General features: G+C 39.9%; 1 protein-coding gene across 2 annotated transcripts in view; it reads right to left on the minus strand.

Moving 5' to 3' along the window:
• Positions 1 to 5,750: 5,750 nt before the first annotated feature.
• The window catches only part of LOC114471873 (triple functional domain protein-like), a 38,809-nt gene continuing 21,238 nt past the window's right edge, over positions 5,751 to 23,321 (minus strand). For both annotated transcript variants that reach the window (XM_028460849.1, XM_028460848.1), the window contains 21 exons: positions 22,170 to 22,318; positions 22,024 to 22,090; positions 20,133 to 20,236; positions 19,973 to 20,042; positions 19,810 to 19,899; positions 18,492 to 18,584; positions 17,563 to 17,613; positions 17,411 to 17,488; positions 17,134 to 17,325; positions 15,235 to 15,415; positions 14,903 to 15,139; positions 14,335 to 14,816; positions 12,744 to 12,991; positions 11,686 to 11,830; positions 11,563 to 11,590; positions 11,308 to 11,470; positions 8,554 to 8,675; positions 8,409 to 8,487; positions 8,126 to 8,326; positions 7,905 to 8,043; positions 5,751 to 6,787 (listed from right to left, as the gene is read on the minus strand). In XM_028460849.1, the coding sequence (XP_028316650.1) occupies positions 6,254 to 6,787; positions 7,905 to 8,043; positions 8,126 to 8,326; positions 8,409 to 8,487; positions 8,554 to 8,675; positions 11,308 to 11,470; positions 11,563 to 11,590; positions 11,686 to 11,830; positions 12,744 to 12,991; positions 14,335 to 14,816; positions 14,903 to 15,139; positions 15,235 to 15,415; positions 17,134 to 17,325; positions 17,411 to 17,488; positions 17,563 to 17,613; positions 18,492 to 18,584; positions 19,810 to 19,899; positions 19,973 to 20,042; positions 20,133 to 20,236; positions 22,024 to 22,090; positions 22,170 to 22,318 (3,453 nt within the window). In that variant the 3' untranslated portion in view covers positions 5,751 to 6,253. The remainder of the gene's footprint in view (positions 6,788 to 7,904; positions 8,044 to 8,125; positions 8,327 to 8,408; positions 8,488 to 8,553; positions 8,676 to 11,307; positions 11,471 to 11,562; positions 11,591 to 11,685; positions 11,831 to 12,743; positions 12,992 to 14,334; positions 14,817 to 14,902; positions 15,140 to 15,234; positions 15,416 to 17,133; positions 17,326 to 17,410; positions 17,489 to 17,562; positions 17,614 to 18,491; positions 18,585 to 19,809; positions 19,900 to 19,972; positions 20,043 to 20,132; positions 20,237 to 22,023; positions 22,091 to 22,169; positions 22,319 to 23,321) is intronic.

A 23,321-nucleotide genomic window follows, 5' to 3' on the forward strand; every position in this document is an offset into this window, starting at 1 on the left:
TACAAGTACCCATAAAAGCAACTCAATAACAGTAACGTGAGTATTTGTAATCTGATACTTTTCACCTCTGTTTATCTGTAGTTAGCTAGTGATTGTTAGCGGTGTAGCGCCCCCTGGTGGATCATGTCCTCTAAGGATAAATTGGTAGAGAAAGTAAATGGATTGAAATACGTCTAAAAACTTTTAAAAGTACATCTTGCTCAACATTTATTATCATTATCTGGCTGAAAATCACTTCTTGTTCAGTGTTTTTTAGTAGGTGGTTAGCATTTAGCTAACAGCTAACAGGAGGTTTGATACTCACAACCAGGGGCGTAGCAGCACATTTTGGGCCCTGGGTACAAACCCTTTTTTTTAACTAGTATTCTTGCATTATTTTATATATATATATATATATATATATATATATATATATATATATTTTTTTTTTTTTTTTTTTTTTTTTTTTCTTGGAAGAAAGAAAAAAAAAAAAAAAAAAAAAATATATATATATATATATATATATATATATATATATATATATATTATTTTTTTTCTTTCTTCAAAACAACCCAGATATTCACACTATTTTGAATATCACAAATGTCCGACGACCCCAGACCATTTTTCTTTCTAGAAAATAGTTTTTGATCATGTTTATTAAAGTGTGTTACAAATACAGGGTAGCCAGGATTAGTGCACAAAGTGACAATTTGTGCCACCTTAGATATTTTTAAAAATCCGATTTTAATTCGTTTTTACTCAAGCTTTTTTTCTTCTTCGTTTTTTTTTTTTAACAATGGGCTATGTGCACGTGTCATTACCACATTTGGTGTAAGGATGCAATCATATTTCCGGTCGCGGCATTCTGAATGCAGAAGTATCAGTGTTCTAGTTAAAGTTGCTGCTACAGCAACGGCAGATGTGGTCAAAAAGGACCAGGGTGCATAGCTGCCCTCGTCGATGCCGGGTAGCTTTTCATTTACGTTGTACAACTGTTTAAAGTGTTATTGTGTGATTGTGTTTGCAGCTCTGTGCGCTGACACGTCACATGTGTAACACCGGACTTCTCGGTGCAAAGTGGACTCACCGCGGCTGTTGTAAACAGGAAGTTACGTGTCTCGCTCTTCTTCAACCCTATGTGTTTTTATTGTATTTTTACAAAATCTACAGTCTGTATAATGTGATGAAACAATAAAACAATGAACACGTATATGATCTGTCTCATAAAAATAAATAAACATTTCAGTCGCTTCCACTGGGAATTAATCCTGCGTCAATGAGAAAAACTAAATCTACAGTCCGCTGCATTAACCACTCGGTCACTGATCAGCTGTCAACTCACTAATCTAATCTCTAAATGACGTACATACTGGAGGTCGCAGGGGAAACTCAATGTTTCCATGTTAACTTATGACCACGTTTCTCCATCATTCTTTTTGTTCACAAATGACTCTAAGAACCTTTTTTAAACCATCTGTGGAGCCAAACTTCAGCGTGGTGCCTTCACAGTCCAGAACTGTGACTTTGTTTGGGTTCAACAGGCGACCTACTTCTGACAGTCAAAAAAAGAAAGAAATAAAATATGTCCCCCACAAGTGTCCAGAGGGTGTACAGGGAAGAGTTGGGAGAGGAAGGCATTACAGTGTTTCAGGACCAAATTACATTTGGCACATATCTGATTACTTTTGGGCAACGCTAACAGCAGTGATGAAATAAGCTGCAACAACCTCAGGTTTACTGTTTTTAACGTTTGCTTGCATCCAGATGGCGTGAAAAACAATCAATGCCGACGTCAAAGGGTGTGAGTTTATCGTAGGAGTCCATGTGCCAAATGTAATTTTGCTAAATTACATTTGAAATCAAATTACATTTGGCACTATACTATGGGGTGCCAAGTGTAAAAATTTAGTATAAAAGTTTACATTTAGATTTAGATTTAATATTTAGATTTAGATTTAACATTTAGATTTAGATTTAACATTTAGATATAAGATTTAGCATTTAGATATGATATATAACAAATTAGATTTAGATTAAATATTTAGCCTTAGATTTAACATTTAGATATAAGATTTAGCATTTAGATATGATATATAACAAATTAGATTTAGATTAAATATTTAGCCTTAGATTTAACATTTAGATATAACAATTAACATTTTGATTTAGATTTAAAATTTAGAGTTAGATTAAATATTTAGATATAGATTTAACATTTAGATATAACATATACCATTTAGATTTAGATTTAAATATTTAGATTTATTGCTTTTTTTTTTTTACCTCTATATATGTGGTTAAAAGTTGTGTTAAATGTAGGGAAATGTACTAAATATGATAAAAGTGAGATAAATATTGAAAATGTGTTAGCTACAACTTTTATACTAATTTTTTACACTTGGCACCACATACTATACAGCTGTAATGCCTCCTTTTGAGTCTCCCAGCTCTTCTCTGTCTACCCTCTGGGTCTAGAACGGATTGCACTGCATACACAAAGTTTCTAGTGACCCACAATCCTGCTGATCTGCATGTCACCATCCGGTATCCATGGAGACGCCCGGCACTTCATAGCTGGTCAGCTATGTAGTTAATGATGACATCAGGTGTACGATAAAGCTGAAGCCTTGCTAACCATCTTTTTACAGTACGCACACTAATGTGTATATTATCTGTCATAGCAAGGCATAATGCTATTTCAGCCTGTGTCAGGCCTTGATTGAAAAGAAACCTGATGCTGTGATCTATATGTTCCTCTCACATTGTTACACTGAATGTTTCCTGCAATGATTCATTATAATACACTATTATCCCATTATCTCGGGAAAACAAATGAAATTAACTCATTTTCACGGGGGAAAAAAAAGTCTTGTTGAGAAAATGAAGTCATCGTCAAGGGAAAACGGAGGAATTAAAATGCATGGCCCATTAGGGCTTCCGTAGAATGGTGTTCCTCGTAAATGAGCTTTTCAAAGTGAGAACTCATACTGTCCTTTTCACACTCGGAAATAAGAATACGTTTTATTAACAAGCACTTTTCAAAAACTCAAGAACACTTTACAGTTGTTAAAACAACTACAAACCTAAACAAAAACTATAAACAATAAGGGTAAATAGAGAAAATACTTTAGTAGGAAACAGTGGAGTTCTGTCACTTTGTTACTGTTTCTCTCATCGGTTTTACTAAAGGGTAGGTCTGAATTCCACCCGTCAACCAGGGGTCACCTGCGTGGAAGCGAGGGGACTGCCCTCGCTTCCATACTGCTGCTGAGCTGCGCCCATCGGTTTTGAAAAGTACTCGGATCGGCCGAAAGTGACATCAGCGGAAAACCCAGGACACCTCCTCCAGTCTGAATGTGTGTAATATTAATAATATAAACACTATTAAAACACTAAAGATCTCTGGAATAAAATGACAAAACCCTGTTAGGTTAGAAATATCAAGTTTTTATACCTCTCGACCTATGACCCCCCAGGTCAGAAAAGGCTTATTGGTTGTATTTTATAAAGCTGTTCTACTATATTTTAGTGGTTTATAGAATATTGTGTTTGAGACTTGCTTTTGCTACAATTTAGGGGTGGTTTGTAATGTATTTATTTATATATTTTTTTTAAAAACTACATACATATCGCTTTTAGTGCACAAATGTGCTTCACAACCAGCTTATTTTCATTCCAACATCATCTAATAATGTTTAGAAAAAAATTCATACATATATACTGTATATATAAAACAGAGTTCCGAGCCCCCACCCCAGGACGACACCCATGCTCACAAATGAAAGTCAGGCGAGTTTGTTCGTTTTGTTTAATAACTCATGGCAAAATTAGAATATTTACAGTAGAATGTCAATGAGCTGTACAAAGAAATATACATGCAAATATATAAAACATAACACTTTATCAACCAAACATGGGAAACAAGCATAACAAAAAACCAACAAAATAAAAACACAAGAAAACAAACCAAAAACTGAGGTAACCAATGAAAGTTTCCTTGTTTTTAATGGCCTGCGCACATTTCTTTGTTTTAAATAAATATAACGGAGTGCCTCTGACACGCTGAACAATTGTATCCTTGAACCTCAATATGTGTGTGTGTGTGTGTGTGTTTGTTTTAAATGAGCAGCTAAACAAACTGTGGACTCGTTCTGCTTTTATGACACGAAGGAAAGGTATGAAGAAAAGATTTTGGCAACAAAAACAAAAAAAACGTGCAGTAAAGTTAATTTTGCGTTTCAACTTTTGATCTATTTTGTTAATTACAGAGAAAATCAACCCTCCCGCTTTTTTTAAATTTACAAAATAAAGATATAGAAGAAGTCTGACCCCCCCCTTCTATGTGTTTTTACACGTGTAAACAATCATGTGACATGGTCATAGCTGAACCTCACACAAGTGAAATCACAATAAAATCATTTTTTTTTTTTTTAAATTATGTTCTATAAAGCTAGAGCAACTTTGGTGTACCAATACTACATAGGCAAACAGTACAAAACCTGCTAAATTATTATTATTATTATTAAGTTTTTGATCAAACCATGTTGATTGTAGATTGTGAACCTAGACTCCACCATCCAATAAACACAAACTACCAGCAGTGCTTGCAGTACCAGGTACTGGGTTTTCTCTAGATTTATTACAGACACCACAGAGGTCTTGATAAATAGTTGCATAAAATGTTAAAGCCGCAACATTGCACATAAGATTCAAACGTAACATACAATGAGTGCATTTACAGTAACCTCTGCTTCCAGATGAGTCCGTCTGTGAATGTAAAGAAGGCAGAAGTCTCTATTTATATATATATATACTGTATGTTTATGTATATGTATATATATATATATACACACACACACAAAGTAAGGCTTATTGTCAAATCTGCACAACACAAGATTTGCTCGACTAAAAGCAAACAACAGATGTTCCGTCTCCGATTACACAGTTCAGGGTTTGTTACTTGGTCGTCATGGCGATCCTAGTTTATACAAATGCAGCTATTCAATATTAAAAAAAAAAAAAAAAGAAAAAAAAAAAACTCTGATGGTGCGTGTGACTGTTTTAAAGTTCCAAAAAGCGGGACAACAGCTTTCGTTTGTTGTCGTGGAAACGCAGAGACAGCATCATAATAAAGGGTTTCTCCCTCTACAGTGAAAAAGAGCTGAACTGACGATGAGTAGGAATTTCCCCTGAAAGTCCAAATGTTCACCAAGGAAAATAGGTTACTTCATTTGTTTGTTTGTTTTTTTTTTTAGTTTTCTTTTTTTATTAATGACGTATAAAATCAGTCTGACGAAGCAGCAGCAGTAGACAAGAGCATTCAAAAAAATGTGATTGGTGAGAACTCCAGTTCTCCTGGGCTCTGAATGGCTGAATGATTGGAGGGACTCCAGGATTTCATTAAAAACTACATTCTGTGTGCGAGGAGAATCCGTTTACCCTTTGTTCTTAGGTTATTTTGTTTTAAAAACCAAATCTAAATAACAAATACAGGGTGTGGTTATTTTGTTTTACTGACTTAAAACCAAAATAGAAATACAGAAAAATAAAAAACCAGACAAGCAGCGTTTTTCTGTTTTTTTTTAAAATATTTTTATATTTAAGGGAAACTATGGATGAGAGCTTCATGTTTTAAGCTCACCACACAGAGAAGACCCACAGACGGGGGCTGGACTTTAACTCCCGGACAAAAAAAAAAAAAAAGCAACGCATAAGTCACATTACTGATGAACTGGTGAATTGAAACTTTATTAATACATTAATAAATCAAAACGAAAAATGAATGTTACACAAAAAAGACACGGTTTGTGATTAAAGGAACCAGATGTGGTGTAATGAATCTACTGGTGCTCCTCACTTCTTGTGATCAACTTTTTTTGCAAAAGTGTCAAACTGTAGAAGTTCCAACATCTATTCTTCACAGTCGATAGTCAGTCACCAGTTTAACTGGATACTATTTGGACCGTAACACTGTTCGTTCTGACAGAATGTAACGTGCTTAAGCTCTCGCTCTAATTTCCTTGTAATTATCCATGAATATAAAAAATTTTTTCGCAATTAATATTTTAATTTTAAAACAGAAAAATGCTGCTTTTCTGGCTTTTGTGGTTTCTGTAATTCTATTTTGGTTTTTAAGTCAGTAAAACAAAAAACCACACAGTTTATTTGTTATTTTGATTTGGTTTTAAAACTAAATAACCAAAGAAGGAAGGGTACATGGATTGAGGATGAGATCAGCATTCATGATTTCTGCGTCTGCGAGGCAGCAGCTTCAGGGCTGAAGGCGGCTTTGGATGAAGTTTCTGACTCCTCCGATGGGGCGCGCGTCCGTCTGGTGTTTCCTCCGGTCTATGAAGGAAATAAGGCGGGACGTGTCCAGGCAGCAGTCCGCTCTGGCCCCCTGTAGCCACGCCTCCTGCAGGCAGAGCCCAGCCGGGGGCCTCCTGCCCGGGTCGGTCCGGAGGAGCAGACACACAAAGTCCCGAGCCGCCTCACTCACACCCTGAAAGTAGTCCCTGGGGAAGCTGAAATCCAGCCTGCAGATGTTGAGACACGTTTCCTCTGCGCTCTCGTCTAGGAAAGGGGAGGCGCCGCTCAGCAGCACGTAGGTCACCACTCCCAGGCTCCAGAGGTCAGAGGTCAGCGATACCGGATCACCGAGAACCAACTCTGGGGAGGCAAACTCGGGACTGCCCAGCAGGGGGTGGACGTAGTGGGCGCTGTTGAGCTGAACGGCGTCACCGAAGTCTGTGAGTTTGACCGATGGCTGTCCACTGGTGCCGTGGGTCACCAGGAGGTTCTCAGGCTGCAACGAGAACAGAGAGAACAGAGAGAGAAGACGGGTCAGCATTGGACGTAGGGCTGGACAATATATCCAGTTTTCTATTTTAGCGATTTAGAAAATGACAATATGGCCTATAAGAGGGTTGGGGTCACTTATAATTGTAATCGCGTAATTGATAATTTATTACAAATATGGCTTATTTGTAGTTTTAAAAAATCAGTTACATGTAGTAATTGCAATTAAATTGTAATTGTGTTTATTAATTGACTTGTAATTGTAATTGCCATTACAATTCAACTATAATTTAACAAAAAACTGGGGAAGTTCTATGTACAGTTCTACACATATGTAGTTTACAGTTATTAAAATATGTTTCATATCAATCTCTCCTACATTTTACTATTTTCTAAATCGCTAAAATAGAAAACTATAAATCTTGAATCTCGATATATCGCCCAGCCCTACGTCCCAGCCTGTCCTGTCCAGGGTTGGGGACAATTACATTTTTCACCTACAATTACGTTTTCAATTACCCATGTTCAATTACGATTACAGTGACCAGCATTTTTTCCCAAATAAATTACAATTACTTTTTATCCTCAGAAAGTCAATTACAATTACGCTCTCAATTACAATTAATAATAATTACTAAGCCTTAAATTATTAACCTAATAAAAGTGAACCTTCCTCTTGTGTTAGCTTTCTGTTAGCATCTCTTATGATAACAAGTCCTAAATCAGAAGGTTAACTTTTATTAGCTTATTTATTTCAGGCTCAGCAATTGTGATTGTAATTGAACTTTAGTAATTGAGAACGCAATTGTAATTTACTTTCTGAGGATGGAAAATAATTGTAATTGGAAAAAATGCTGGTTACCATAAATTATAATTTAATTGCAATTAAATTGCAAACATAATTGTAACTGAAAAATGTAATTGACCACAACCCTGGTTGTTGCTGTGTGCGCATTAGAGAGAAACAAGAGGGCGGGGACAAGAAAAAAGTCACATTTTCTATTTTCTAAATCGTCCGCAACAAAAAAAACGAATTAATATAAAAAAAATTGGACATATCGTCCAGGCCTAGGAGAACCGTACGTTTACCTTCTGTAATCACTGTAGAGGAAACCATTACTTACTTTTACGTCCAAGTGAACTATTCGGCAGTTGTGCAAGTAGTGTAAAGCTTCTAAAACATGGCGCAGGTAGCAGGCCACCTTCTCCTCCGTCAGATTCCCCCAGCTCACGATGTAGTCCAGCAGCCGGCCTTGATCAGCCCTGGATCACAGCGTAACAGACGGGGGGAGGGGTCAGTGTCAGAGCAGCTGGAGCTCACCTGGGGGTCACTTGGTGTACGTACATCTCCAGGACCACTACGTAGCTGCTGGGGGTCTCGTACGTGTCTATCAGGCTGACTATGTGCGGGTGTTGGAGTCTCTGGAGCAGATTGAGCTCCTGAGTCACTCGGTCTCTCCTCATCAGCTTCTTGTTGACATGTTTGACCGCCACCGTGCGTTTGGTGCTTCGGTGGTCACACCGCTTGACTACAGAGAAGCGACCCCTGTTTGGAGAACACGGTGACATCATTCTAGTATCAACACGCTGAAGGAAAATGTAATCATTGTCATAAATGCTTACGTTACCTTCCAAGTTCTACCACTTCAGCGTAGTGAGATTCAAAGTTGTCCTTCCAGCTCACTCGGACACCGTCTGTGGACACGACTGAGCCAACACCAGCACACACTCAGTACTCAGCCAGTGAGAGGAGGCGTGATTCTGTTTACTCACCCAACACTCTGAGGCTGGCTGATGATGTCACACTGCCCAGCTCATTGGTCGCTACGCAGGTGTAGACGCCGTCGTCCTCAGACGCTGTGCCGATGATACGCAGCGTAGCTTCACCCGACTCACTGCAACACACACAATCAGAGCAAAAGGTGATGAACCCCTGTGTACCACTGTTTGTTAGCGTGCGTTGGTTATGATGTATTAGTTAGCGTGTGCTTGTTAGCATGTGTTTGTTAGCGTGTAATCGTTAGCGTGCGTTTGTTAGCTTGTGTTTGTTAGCGTCTATTTCTTAGCACGTGTTAGCGTGCATTAATTAGCGTCCGTTTGTTAGTATGCATTTTTTAAGATGTATTAGTTAGTGTGTGCTTGTTAGCGTGTGTTCGTTAGCGTGCGTTTGTTAGCTTGTGTTTGTTAGCGTCTATTTCTTAGCATGTGTTAGCGTGCATTAATTAGCGTCTGTTTGTTAGTATGCATTTGTTAACATGTATTTGTTAATGTGTGTTTGTTAGCGTGTATTGGTTAGCGTGTGTTAGCGTGCATTAATTAGCGTGCATTTGTTAGCATGCATTTGTTAGCATGTATGGGTTAGTGTGTGCTTGTTAGCATGTGTTGTTAGCTTGTGTTTGTTAGCATGTATTTGTTAGCGTGTGTTTGTTAGCGTGTGTTAGCGCGCATTTAATTAGCGTGTGTTTGTTAGTGTGTGTTAGTTACCATCAGTGCTTAATTTGGAGCAGGATTTGGCATCTCCTAGATTTCACCAGCACTTATTTTTTATTTATTTATTTTTCCAGCACCTCATTTGCTTTTAGGTGTTTTGATTACATTTTGAAATATTATATTTGGACTGCTGTGTCTTTTATTTAGTTGAAATCACTGGAAAAGTAATTGTAAACAAAAAATTGAAGGTAAAAACTGAGCGTGAGTGAGAGAGAGCTAAGTCAAGCCACGCCCACGCTATGTCTAAAGTGTGATTTTGCACAAAAATTGTTTCTTTGTCCGCTTGGAAGACGGTAAATAATGGCTAAAAAAAAAGCTGTTTTAAGCCAATAAGTGAAGCAGAGCCTGAGGTTCAGAAGTCCAAGGTTGTTTCTGTGGAAATCGCAGAGGAGAGCAGCAGTAGCGTAGCAGTAGCGTAGCAGTAGCAGCACCTGCAGCGAAGATGCTAATGCAGGAGCAACAGAGGAAAGCTACCCAGGGACATGAAGAGGACTCGGGGACAGAGAGAAGAGAAGGACACAATGATTAAAGTTCTGCTATGGACATTAAGACCAGGGAAGTTTGGATAGAGGCTAATTTCAAAGCTAAGTTGCTACTCTTGGCTTATGAAAGACAAGGCATGAAGGCCTTGGCTGTGAAATATAGAAAGAAAGTTGCAAGGATACAAAGTTCTCCATGGTTGTTTTTTTAGCTGTTTTGACAAATAAAAAGTAAGCACGCATTTTATTTTCATTGTCTGCTGATTCATTAGCGGAGTTATAGTGTAAACGTTTGTAAATGTTTTGTATTTGTGGGTTTTTGTGTTCTGAAAGTATAGTGTGTGATGAGTGGCTAAACTAGCAGTGATTTTGCGCTGTCCTTGGTGCTGAAACACGGCAGATCTGACAGCTATCACTCAGAGTGAGAGACGATGCGCTCTGTAACGGCAATTTTCTTTAACGCTGATTCACCATTTGGGTTAATTGGTTGTTTGTGTTCACGTGATATTATTGACCCATTTAGTTAGCAAAAAACGCTTTAAAAAATGTATTCCGTGACATATTTGTCTCTCTCTTAGTGCCAGAACAACACCCGGCATTTGTTCCCAGACCTGATGATTCACAAATTAAGCACTGGTTACCGTATGTTAGTTCGCCTGTGTTTGCTAGCCTGTGTTTGTTAGCGTGTGTTAGTTCGCCTGTGTTTGCTAGCCTGTGTTTGTTAGCATGTGTTAGTTAGCCAGTGTTTGCTAGCCTGTGTTTGTTCGTGCGCTAGTTGGTGTGTTTTAGCGTGTGTTTATTAGCATGTGCTAATTAGTATGTGTTTGTTAGCGTGTGTTTGTTAGCATGCATCAGTTAGCGTGTGTTTGTTAGCATGTGTTAGTGTGTTATTTAGTGTTTGTTAGCCTGTTTTATCGCATATTTGTGAGTGTGTGTTTGTTAGCATGTGTTAGTGTGTTAATTAGTGTGTGTTTGTTAGTGTGTGTTTGTTAGTGTGTGTTTGTTAGCATGTGTTAGTGTGTTAATTAGTGTGTTTCATAGTGTGTGTTTGTGAGTGTGTGTTTGTTAGCATGTGTTAGTGAGTTAATTAGTGTGTTTGTTAGTGTGTGTTTGTGAGTGTGTGTTTGTTAGCATGTGTTAGTGTGTTAATTAGTGTTTGTATGTTAGTGTGTGTTTGTTAGCATGTGTTAGTGTGTTAATTAGTGTGTGTTTGTTAGTGTGTTAATTAGTGTTTGTATGTTAGTGTGTGTATGTTAGTGTGTGTTTGTTAGCGTGTGTTTGTTAGCATGTGTTTGTTAGCATGTGTTTGTTTGCATGTGGTAGTGTGTTAATTATTGTTTGTTAGCCTGCGCTATCATGTATTTGTTAGCGTGTCTGTTAGTGTGAATTAGTTAGCATCTTTTTGTTAGTTTATTTGTTAGCTTGTGTTTGTTAGCATGCGCTAGTTAGCGTGTGGTGGTTAGTGTGTGTTCGTTAATGTGTGATTGTTAGCGTGCATTAGTTAGTGTGTGTTTGTTAGCATGCGTTGATGTGTGTTAGTTAGCATGTAAATTCCAACCTGTAGGCAATGCTGAAGTGTCCGTTGTTGCTGAGGTTGCTCTGGTCGGGTCCCTTCCAGGTGACGCTGGCTCGCGGTCGACCACAGACCCTACACCTGAGGGTGACGCTCTCTCCATTATCACACGTCACATCACTCAGGCTTACGAGGAACTCAGGGGGAACTGAGAGGAGGAAGGAGGAAACACCCTTTCAGTGTAAAGTCTCACAGTGAGCAGCTGAACGGAAGGAGCTGCATGAAGCACAGTTTACTTACCATCACAGATGTAGTTTGGGTTTAGAAGCTGTGGGAAAACCATGCACAAACATAAACAAACAAACAAACAAACGTCAGACACAACTTCATCAAACTTCACTCCTGAAGTGAACGCAATCTCACCTTTACAGAAACTTTATTAGCAAGGCCGTCTCTGGACTTCCTGTAGCCGTTCTCCAGCTTGCTCTCTTTCTTTGCCTCCTTTTCCTTTTTCTCAGACTTCTTTCGGATGCGCAGGGACGTGTGCCAAGATGAAGACTTCCTACTGCTACAGGAGAAAATCACGGTCATTAAGCAGGGTCGGAGTCAATTATAACTGTAATTTCAAAAATATGTTGCTGTCGTAATCATAATTAAATAGTAATTCAGTTTAGATAATTGACTTTGTAATTGTAATTGCCGTGAAAATTCTATAAAAATTGTCAGTTATAATTTAAATGCAAAACTGATGAACAATGTTACAGTTCTATGTATGGTTCTACACATGTAGTTAATTATTAATGTTTCCCACATTTTATCGTAAAAAAAACGACACAAAAAAGGTTCAGATTCCCACACCAAAAATATTAAAACCTATATTTTCATTGATTATGAAGCCTAACAAGGAAACTAATAGATGGGAAAGAAATTAGATGATATATATTTGTTTTTTAGTGTATTTTACAGCTGATTTAAGAGCTGTTATTATAAGTGATGCTAACACAAGAGGAATGTTAACTTTTATTAGGTTATTTATTTCAGGCTCAGTAATTGTGATTAATTGTAATTGAACTTTAGTAATTGTAATTGTCTTTGAGGATTAAAAAAAAAATTGTCATTTAATTGGTAAATGGACCTGATTTTATGTAGCGCTTTATCACCACACTGAAGCAGTCTCAAAGCGCTTTACATATCAGCTCATTCACCCAATCACTCTCACATTCACACACCAGTGGGACAGGACTGCCATGCAAGGCGCTAGTCGACCACTGGGAGCAACTTAGGGTTCAGTGTCTTGCCCAAGGACACTTCGACACATAGTCAGGTACTGGGATCGAACCCCCAACCTCTCGATCAGAAGACGACCCTCTACCACCTGAGCCACGGTCGCCCATTTAGAAAAAATGCTGGTTACTGTTATTGTAATTGAATTGTAATTGAACACGGGGAATGGAAAACCTAATCATAACTGGAGGTCTTACTTGATGGACGGCTCGGAGCAGTCAGGGACGATGGCCGAGGTGTGTCCCAGCACGAATCCGGGGATCCAGCCCTCGGCTGCCGGGCCCTGCTCGGTAGCCGCCCTGAACACTAGGAACATGTTCTGCTGGTTGCTGGCCAAGATCTGGACGACCTCGCCTTGACTGACGCTGATCTCATCCTCCTTCACAGCCATGTAGTCCTGGGTCACCAACATGGTGGATACGCTACTGCTGCTGCTACTTTCACTCTGCACACGCACATGGGAACAAATTAGAAAAAAAAAGTTTTTTTAAAGTGAAATAATTTTGGAAGTGCGTTCAGGAAAATGGTCAAAAACACATTTAAGGACTGCAGAGGTGTCAATAGGTACTTTGTTTTTTTGCTCACGGTTTGGTTCTGATGGCCCGGGCCGTTAAAGTGTTTCCAGCAAGGGATTATTTTAAACTGTTTTGTTTTACTTTAAAGCAAAACAAAATGCATACACATTCCTATGTATGGTGTACTGTACATACATATGAAATAAAATAACACTTCCAAAGGACAAGTGCTTAATCCTCCATTCTTATTCATTCAAAAATAAACAAAAATGCATTACTTTTCATGAATAAACCTTGTAATAAACAAGCGTATTTAATAAATGACGGAAGCCCACATCTCCAATTAATGAAAACGGCTGCAATATAAACAATGTTTACAGATATTTTAATTCACTGTTTTAAGTTCATTGTCATTAGACTCGACAATGAAAGCTAAATGTTCCCACACCACTGACTTTAAAGACTGCGGTGCTCCCTCATGCCATAGCGCGTTGTGATTGGCTTATTAACTCACATTACATGATTTTCTGTTCCCTGCACGCTGACTCACAGGCACACAGGCAATGCCAATTTAGTGAGACAGACAAGCATGGAGCCTATACGCCAAACCGTTAAAACCAGGGTTTACAAGTCAGTATTGAACCGTGGATGCCGTGCCGAACGGTTCAATATATGATTGAGAACTGTTGTACGCCTAGTTATTTGTGCCGAGGGTAGTAAGCAATGGGGTCAAAGGAGAAGGAAGACGTTCCATGTATTTTGAAAGTATAATTTGCAGCGTAGAAGAAACTCCATTTCACTCATCTTCGCATTGCAGCCATAAAAAAAAGACCAGACGAGTGTTAGGCTGAATGAAAGGATCTCTGAGTGCGTTTGTAGGTAAACCACAAACGTCAGAGGTTAGTTTGCAGGAATAACACATTCCAGGAAAAAACACCATGAAGACAGCAGGTGGTGACGGACGGCCAAGAGGAAGTCAGGGGTTAGTAGAAGTTTTATTAGAGGAAAGAAGTCGAAAGTAAACCTTGACACATAATCACTGAAGAGGTGAACCCAGCCTGCTGAAGAGATTCAAAGCTGCACGTGTTGATGGCTTTGGACAAAAGCTAGAGAGGAGGATGTTGAAGAGCAGTGAAGGTAGTCAGAGATGCACAGAGGGGAGCGGATTAGTAGCGCTGACTGAAGAATTAGGACAGGAGACAGAAGAGGACAGAGCAGGCCTCCTGCTGCCTCTATGTTAGTGGTGTCATTAGGCAGCACGTGGTGGTCTTACCCCGTTGCTTTGGGTGGACTGGATGGACTGCTCGCTGGTCGAGGAACACGTACTCATGCGGTCCGTGTCCTTGCTGTGCGTGGAGTGTCTGTGTGTTTGGCTGCCAGAGCCGCTTTGTGTCTGGTTTGAGCTCTGACGGGTCGGAGTCTCCCCGGTTTCTCCAGGGAAGGTGAACGAGCCAGGCCTGCTGGCTGGAGAGCCCGGCATTGAGCTCCAAAACCCAGATCCAGTCTTTTGGCTCGGGCTGAGAGGGGGAGGAGGGAGGTTGTCTTTGCAAAGAGCCGGAGCAGCGAGGGCGGACACGGCTCCCGGCCGAAGTTTAGCAGAGGGCGTAGCGGGCAGAGGCCCGACTGTGGCGCGGGGGATTGGTGTTACAGCGCTGGCTGGAGTGGGAGTCTGAACGTGGTCATCTGGGGAGGGGGAAGAATGTGGGGTCCCCCCCGAGGGAAGCAGGGAGGGAGGGGCACGATGAGGGGAGGAACCTGGATCACAACCGAGTACAACTCACACCTCAGTCTCATCTTTGATTATAGGGGAAATCTCACATTCACACACTGATGTCTCCTACCTGACGTCTTTGTGGGGCCCTCCGGGTCCGACCCCGGGTGGTGGCGTAAGGGCTGGGGGAGGCGAGAAGGCTGTGGGATCCTGGAAGGACGCCGGGAGCCGCCCTGAGGTCCAGATGGTGCAGGTGTACTCTGAGAACCTCCAACAGCCACAGCCGTCCCAGCTCCACCAGGAGTTGGAGCCCCCCCGCTGGGCGGCCCCACGTGGTTCCTCTGATACTCTCTCGGGGAGGTCAAAGCTGCATTAGAATAGAAAAGAGACCAAGGTAGTGTTTGAAACCCTTCAAATATCAAATCTTTCCCTGTGTCCTGTCGATGATTTAGTCCAGCTCACCGTTGAGGAGGTTGGTTTGGCTCTCGAGCATCTGACTGATCTGAAGGGTCCAGACCTCACGCACGCCCGGGTGGGATGAGTGCAACACGAAGGACTCCACAGTGCCGTTGGTCGACCGAGAGGTGAGGATGAACTTACACAAGTCGCCTTCCACACTGTCCTCCAGACCCAAGCAGCCCACCTGGAGAGGATTCAGGATTCATCACTTCTCAAATCAAATCAAAAATCTAATAAGTTTTACTGTTATTCAGCTGAACATACACAGTAGTGCAGATAAGATGAGTGAACGGTTTAAACATACACATACACACATATTCACACTCACATTCCTGACAATTCTTTATAGTTAAAAAGATAAATAGTCTATATCAGTGGTTCCCAAACTTTTCACAGTCCTGTACCCCTTCAGACATTTAACCTGAAGCCATGTACCCCCTACTCCTGCACACTTAAAAACATAATAATGTAATGTCATATACAATGTATCCCTACTGTGAAAATTGTCTCTGAATTTTACCTATCCTGTTGAGGGATCGTATATAACTAGAATGAGTATGCAGGTGCTGGTACGCGTCATTGAACAATGAATGTATTAGCATTGGCCTAGTGTTAGCCTAGCATTAAAATTAGCATTAGCCTATCATTAATTAACATTAGCATTTGCCAAACAATTTGCGTAGAGGTGGGGGTATCCGTACCCCACTTTGAGAACCTAGGGTCTAAATAGTCTAGAGCAGCAGCCAGAGTGCTTGTATAAAACAGCAGTTAAAGTGACCTTGTGAATAATAATTTCAAATGCTGAGACTAAAACCAAATTATAAACACTGAAACTAAACATTAAGTACTAAAATTATATTAAAGGGGACAAATTATGAAAATCCACTTTTGCAGTGTTTTTGAACACACGGCACACAATATGTGAAATAAATCCATCCAGTCCTTTGTTTGTGGTCTGTGTAAGTCTTACAACACAGAGAAAAGTGCTCTGTTTCAATTTTTCTACATTTGTGACATGACAAGTGCAATCGGGATAGAAAATACCCTCCCCTCCACTGGTAACTCCACCCATGGACTCCACCCCCAACCTGATGAAAACTTTTGCGAAAGTCCGCCATTGTTTTTCTTTGCTAGTGAAGGAGTAATGGCTACCCGTAAAACTAAAAACAGAACTTGCCTGCTGCCAGTGCCATGCCTTCACAGTGAAAATACAATGTAGTGTATGCACTATTTGTTCATGCGGAGGTGTACTCCGCTCTTGTGGTTTGGTGTAGCACCAGAGAGCAGACACATTTTTAGTATCTTTTATATTGCCTTGCATCGCTAATCTGACGTGTTTGTGACACAATACAACACATCGGTTGAACAAAACAAATGATTATCACCTTGAATGCACTACTCCTGAAGAAAAGAGCAACACAGGAGGAGGAGAAAGTGACTTTTTAACACTCCGGTGAGAGTTTGAATGACTGCTGCTGCTACTGCTGAGAAACACGGACCCTGAAGCGCTGAGACGGACTCTCATTAACAATAGCCGCTTAAATAGCCGAGTGTTTTAGTGTAATGTGCAGTTATTTGGCTGAAAACAATGAGTGAAAACAACAGTGTGTGGATAGCAAAAATAAAATCACTTTGGTGATCAATGATCACCCTCGTAAAAGAGCCAGACATGAAGTCAGCGTCTATAGACATGCCCACTCATGAAGTAGGCCCCTAAACAGCCAGATTGTAGAAATGCTCAGAAAGTGACTTTTCAGAGACGAAAACACACACATCAATTTTATAAAAGTCTTTGTAAAAAGTGGTGGACTATTTTTTGTTGGGTTTAGATGCAGTGTTTCTGCTTGACAACCTTAAGGTTATCAATGGGATTTGAACATGCAACCCGTGTCGTTTCTCTACCTTGATGCAGTCCTTGTAGAGGAAGCCTGGCATAGAGAAGCCTTTCTTCTTGTCCAGCGGCTCACTGAAGATGACGAGTTGCTCAAACAGGAAGATCCTCCTCTCCTTCATGTGGCCGAGCACGCCGCCCTCTGTGTCCGACACCATGAACGTGTCCTGCAGCAAAAGGCGGCCCTGGGCCACCAGCTTCCCCTGAGGAGGGACACGGAGGATGATATGAGCCAGTGCTTTCAGAGACTTTGGTGGTTCTTTATCACCAGCTAAAAAAACATCCTACATCGAATCCCTGCAGGCGGCCAACATTCATCATGTCGTTGCATCTTTTGGGCACGATGCACATCACCTCCACCGCTTTCTGAAATGGGATGAAGGAAGGTTTAGGAAGTGGCTTTAGTTATTATTTGAGGAGATAAAAGGAACTTTGCTCACCTCCAGATCCATGGACTCTAGCCCAGCCCTTTTTGAGTGCTTGAGGAAATCCTAAAACCCAGATTAAAAACTCAATGATAAGACGGGGAAGCTTAACCAGGGTTGGGGTCAATTACGTTTTTCAATTACAATTACATCATCAATTATCCATGTTAAATTACAACTCAATTATGATTGCGGCAACCAACATTCTTTCCAATGACCATTAAAATTGCAACTATTATTTTTCCCCTGAAACTCAATCACACTTTATTTACTGTATATAGTGCAAATTACAACAATATCATCTCAAAGTGCTATCAAAATATAAATTAATCACTATTACTGAGCCTTTAATAAATAAGCCCATAAAACACTAGCTTTCTGTTAGTATCTCTTATGATAACAGGTGAGTTAATATGACCCATGTTTTAATTAAACTGTAAAATACACCAAAAAGAATATATATATCATCTATTTTGTTTCTCATCTATTTTCCTAATCAATGAAAAATAATGGTATTAATATTTATGGTGTGGGCGTATGATCCTTTTTTCTGGAGGTATACCCCTAGATTTTAATTATTTTTTAATGGTAAAATGATCCTCAAGTGAACTGATATGAAACATATTTGAATAATTACTATCTACATATGTTAAGCCATAGAACTGTAACATGATTCCATAGGTTTGCCTTTGATTCAATTGTAATTGGCATTTTTATAGAATTTCCGCGCCAATTACAAAGTAAATTATCTGAACTCAATTGCAATTCAAATATGATTACAACCGCAACAGCTTTGTTCAGTTACAATTACAATTATGTAATAACTGTAATTAATTATCCATTACGCGATTAACCCCAACCCTGACCTTAACAGAAGAAAAGCAGATTTGGTAGGAAAAGGAAAGGGGAGGAAGCTGTGAGGAGGGTACAGCCACAGGTCTGACCTTGAGCAGCAGCTGGTACTTCATAATTCTTTGGACTGGTTTGATGAGCAGGTCCGTGAGCTGCAACCTGTGTCCCAGACGCTGCTTCAAGTCCTGCAAACACAAAGAGCGTTCTTAAGATCCAGTGGCGGGCCGTGCATTTCACACCTGGAGATGGAAACAAGTGTTCGTCGTGTCACTGCAGTCTACCTCGGAGCTGTCAATGCTGTCACCCTGCTTCCTCGCGTGTGACGCATTAAAAACAGCTGGTCAGGCCAGAGATGGAGAACTGACACAGCTGGGTTGGGGACTTTTATTTTCAAAGTCCATGTTTAGTAGGTTTTATATAATTTCAAAAAAAGGGTGCGTTCTGCCTCTACGAGAGATATTTTTGGGCTCCGGAGGACCAGACCTATCCATTGATACCAGGAACGGCCCAATCCCAGCTCCGGCAGCCAAATTAGAGTCCACCCTATGACGTCCCAACACGGTATCCAATCAAAAGACATGCACGTACCGCGCCCGCTAGCTGGCTCCAATGTTACACTGGTGCTACAGCAGGTCATACATACAATAGCCAACTTGAAAGCTCATCTTCATTTCCGCACTATTGATTCTGAAGGCCTGGGGGCAGATTCTGTCTCACAAAGATAAATACATATGACAGATGTAGTTAGGACTTAGTAAAGTTAAACACTGCTGCACGTGATAAAGTTTTAGTATTAAATTAACCATCTTTAAATCTTTATTTTCTCTGAAACATTGTGTAAATGTTTTTAAGTGTTGCATATTGTGTGTATGAGTTGTGGTATGTTAAATACAGTATATAATGATGATATATATTTTTGTAAAATATGACGTAATTGTTACCTTTTACAAATGTTACGTTATATGATTAGTTAAAAGTTGTTTGTTAGTAGCTAGAAAAATAGGAAGACGATCATTTTCTATGGAATGTAATGAAAATGAAACGGCATAAATTAAGAGTTGCATGTTTAAACTTAAACATTTCCTACTTTTTGAAGTTAGTGCTATAGCTAGCCTTACTTATTATCTTCCCCTCCAGTTAAAGTGAAACTGGCCAGCCCTTGAAAATCTTAGTTGTCAGTTATAATCATCAAAATTAAAAGAAATAAACATTTGAAATATATCAGTCTGTGTGTAATGAATAAATACAATATCCAAGTTTCACTTTTTGAATGAAATTACAGAAATAAGTTAACTTTTGCATGATATTCTAATTTTATGACCAGCACCTGTACAGTATATTCTGATGATGTTTAGGCCACAACTGGTAAGAACCTGACAGCATCCAGGGTAGCAAACGACTTAGTCATACCTCAAAGTAGGTGTCGATGTACTCTGAGACGATGTGCTCCGACTTGGGCTTGTTTTGACAGTACACCACGTACATGTTCAACCGCCGCTCCTGGTAAAGAGGAGGAGTCGTGTCACTACAGGACAGTACTGAACAGGACATTTGGAGTGGAGTGAGGACCAACCTGCTTTAGAAAGAGTGGCCCCAGCCTGTCAGGGTCCTCCGAACACTTCTCCAACTCCCGGAGGAAGAAACTGAGCACAGAGGAGTGGTTAGGACCTGTATTACACGTGTGTGTGTGTGTGTGTGTGTGTGTGTGTGCGTGCGTGCGTGTATAAACATACTCTTTATGCCACTCGTAGATCTGATGGATGTTGCCAAACACGATTTTGTCTTTTCCCTTCATGTCATCGGGAACGCCCTCCTCTTTCATTCTGCTCATGTATCCCTGACGAGGAAAACAAACAAAGTGACAATTTGAGTGTTTCAAAATAAATAAATAAATAAATTCAAGAAGACAAAAGTTTGTCAAGAAGTTCATTCAGGAAAGAATACACAAAGTGTACACTGTATTTTAAGGATGTTCAATATTAGCTTTGTGCTGCTAGCCGATATTGTTAAACACTAAATATCCAATTTTTCAATATTACCAACATATTTATCTTATTTCTATATTTATTTTGCACAATTACAGAAGAATACACAATATCACATAAAAGATTGATAAACAGTGCAGGAAAAGGCAGAAAGCTTAAATAACTTATTTGAAGCCTTTACCTAATTAGTAATCAGTAATGAACAAAAACAACAGAACGTAAAAAACAAAAGATAAAACCGAAAATAAATGTTTAAATTACTAAACATACAATCAGATTAAAACCTAATAAAAAACACAAGTGATTGTAAAGGATTTGTGAATACCACAATGTCAAACAATTCAACAGAAAACTAAAATAAAATATTGGATTGAACAAAAATAAAATATAACACAAAGCTAGATACGTGCACACAAAAACTTCTCAAGACACGTTTTGTAGCATTTCAAAGTCTTACAGTTGTTCCATAATTTAGGGCTCTATTCTCCTAGTTAAGCACTGTGGGTGGAGCAGCCCTGAAATGTGGGTGTTCCCATTCAAATCTGGCTTTACGCGCATTCTCCGGTGAGCGTGAGTCCTTTTCCTCTTACGTGCTTCTAACCCTGGAATAAGTGCTGCACCCCGATAAGGTGAAACATTATATTGCTCTAGAAATATGAACTTAGTTACATCTGAAGCCACACGGACTTGTGCGTCATGCAGCAGCAGCTGTGATCACTCAGCTGCTGCTGCGCGATTAATTAAAACTCTGACAGACGCAGACTTCTGTCCACGTTGGTCACAGTGATTCAACTATTTTCATACTATGTCCAACGTAAAGTCACAGTTTGATCCACTACAGAGAGAAACAAGCTGTCATATGCAGATGACGATGGACCAGAAACTGTTTCCACACATATTTTAATGAGGCTCAGCTCAGGTCGCTTTAAACTATTTATATTTCAAACTGTGTATTATGGAAGCCAATAGTTCTGTTTCACTGTAAACATCCCTCTGTATTAAAGCAGGTGCTCTGTGGCCGTGTTATTTCCTCATATCTGCAGCTCATCTAACTCTGTCATGTTTTACAGCGATGATGATGATGATGATGATGATCAAGGAAAGAGATTTTAACTGTGACCCAGTCACACTGCAATAATCTGATCAATGATCTGATCAAATCAACCTGTTATATTGTTTATCAATTAAGGCATTTCAAAATAAAAGTGAACTTTATCATTTTCACGGATTTCAATGACATTTACAAGCGTTGGGAAAACTTCATGTTCCGTGATTTCTAGACAGCCCAAAAAAATGACATCACCGCCTCCTTTCCTCCAGCCCACCTTCATTCACTCATACGTGCTTTACCTTACACGTGGTGGGCGTGTCAGGAACCTGGACCAGAGAATACGCATAGGAGAGAAGCGCGTAACTGCAGGCGTGCAAAAAAAAACGCCAGATGGGAGGATAGACCCCTAAGTGCCCGTGTATTTTCATACTGGCTTCTTCTTGGTAGACATTTAGGAGGATGAGGATGGAGAGTTTGATGAGTTAATAAGAATTAATCTATGAGTCTATTTAGATGGCGGCGAGCCATGGAAACCAACTAATGTCCCAGTGTTTGTAAGAAAGGGACTCTGATGAAGCTCTGACTCACCTCCACCACCAGGGCGAGGTCTCTGACGTAGTCTCGCTCCGACTCCACCAGCTCCAGCAGAATGTAACTAAAGAAAAGACATCACGATTCATCAAACCGCATGTACGAGCACACGTCCTGTCAGCGTGTGGCAGTGCAGCACATACTGTCTTTTCTTCAGGAGGCTCGCTCTGCGCTCGTCCATCTCTTCCATTGGGGAGGAGGAGGAGAGGAGGGAGTTGTCGGAGGGGTTGAAGGAAGGGGAGCTGCTGTCTCCCTGATCCACCGACAGAGAGCTCGGTCGGTCCTCCAGAGCCTGGCAGAGAAACATTTAGAACAGTGATTCTCAACTGGTGGGTCGGGACCCAAAAGTGGGTTGTGGACCTGTACTGAGTGGGTCGCAGCTGGTCAAAAATAAATAAATACTTAGTCTCTCATGTTGGACTTGTCTTTTATTTTGAAAGAAACTTTTCTTTTGACAGACATGCTGTGAAATGCATGTTGCACAGGAAAATGTATAGATTTAAGTTTTAAAAAAGAGAATATGTGTTTTCAACAGCTATTTTTGAAAAAACGTGGGTCGCGATGAAATGGCTGAGGAAAAATGTGGGTCCCAGGGTGAGACCAGTTGAGAACCCCTGATTTAGAAAGTTTCTCTCCATAACTTTTGACAAATGTGCTTGATACTTAAAGAGTAACTAAATCCTAAAACCACTTATTTCTGCTGAATAAAAATATTTGGGTATGAAGTAGTGCTGTTATTGATCCTGGTCCAACTCTCAACATTTTAGTCTAAGTATTTCAATTTAGCATATTTAGCTGTAAAATGTCAGAGTGACCCGTATTTCTCATTATTTTAATATATTTATATTATTTGTGATGCTCGTGGATTATTAAGTTTTTCTTAACTATTTCCTAATTTGTAATGAGTGCTAAGAGATGACTTAATGCCGTAAATAGCGCTACATTAACACAATTTAACTGAATTAAATTTTGGATAATTTCCTTCAGCAGCTTGGCATGTAACCTGCTAACAAGTAACCTAGCTACCTTCTAACTTTGAAGCTTTTTTAACACATTACTACAATGTACACACCCATTAGGCCCGTGGAGGTAAGCTACCTCTACAGCCACAGCTACAACCAGGTTTGGGGTCAATTACATTTTTTCCATTACAATTACGTCTTCATTTATCCATGTTCAATTACAACTCAATTACGATTATGGTAAGCTGCAATTTTTCTATTTACAACTAAAATTACAATAATTTTCCCCCTGAAAGTCAGTTACAAATGATGTTCTCAATTACTAAAATTCAA

This window comes from Gouania willdenowi, chromosome 11 (genome assembly GCF_900634775.1).
Source record: "Gouania willdenowi chromosome 11, fGouWil2.1, whole genome shotgun sequence".
Classification (NCBI taxonomy): domain Eukaryota; kingdom Metazoa; phylum Chordata; class Actinopteri; order Blenniiformes; family Gobiesocidae; genus Gouania; species Gouania willdenowi.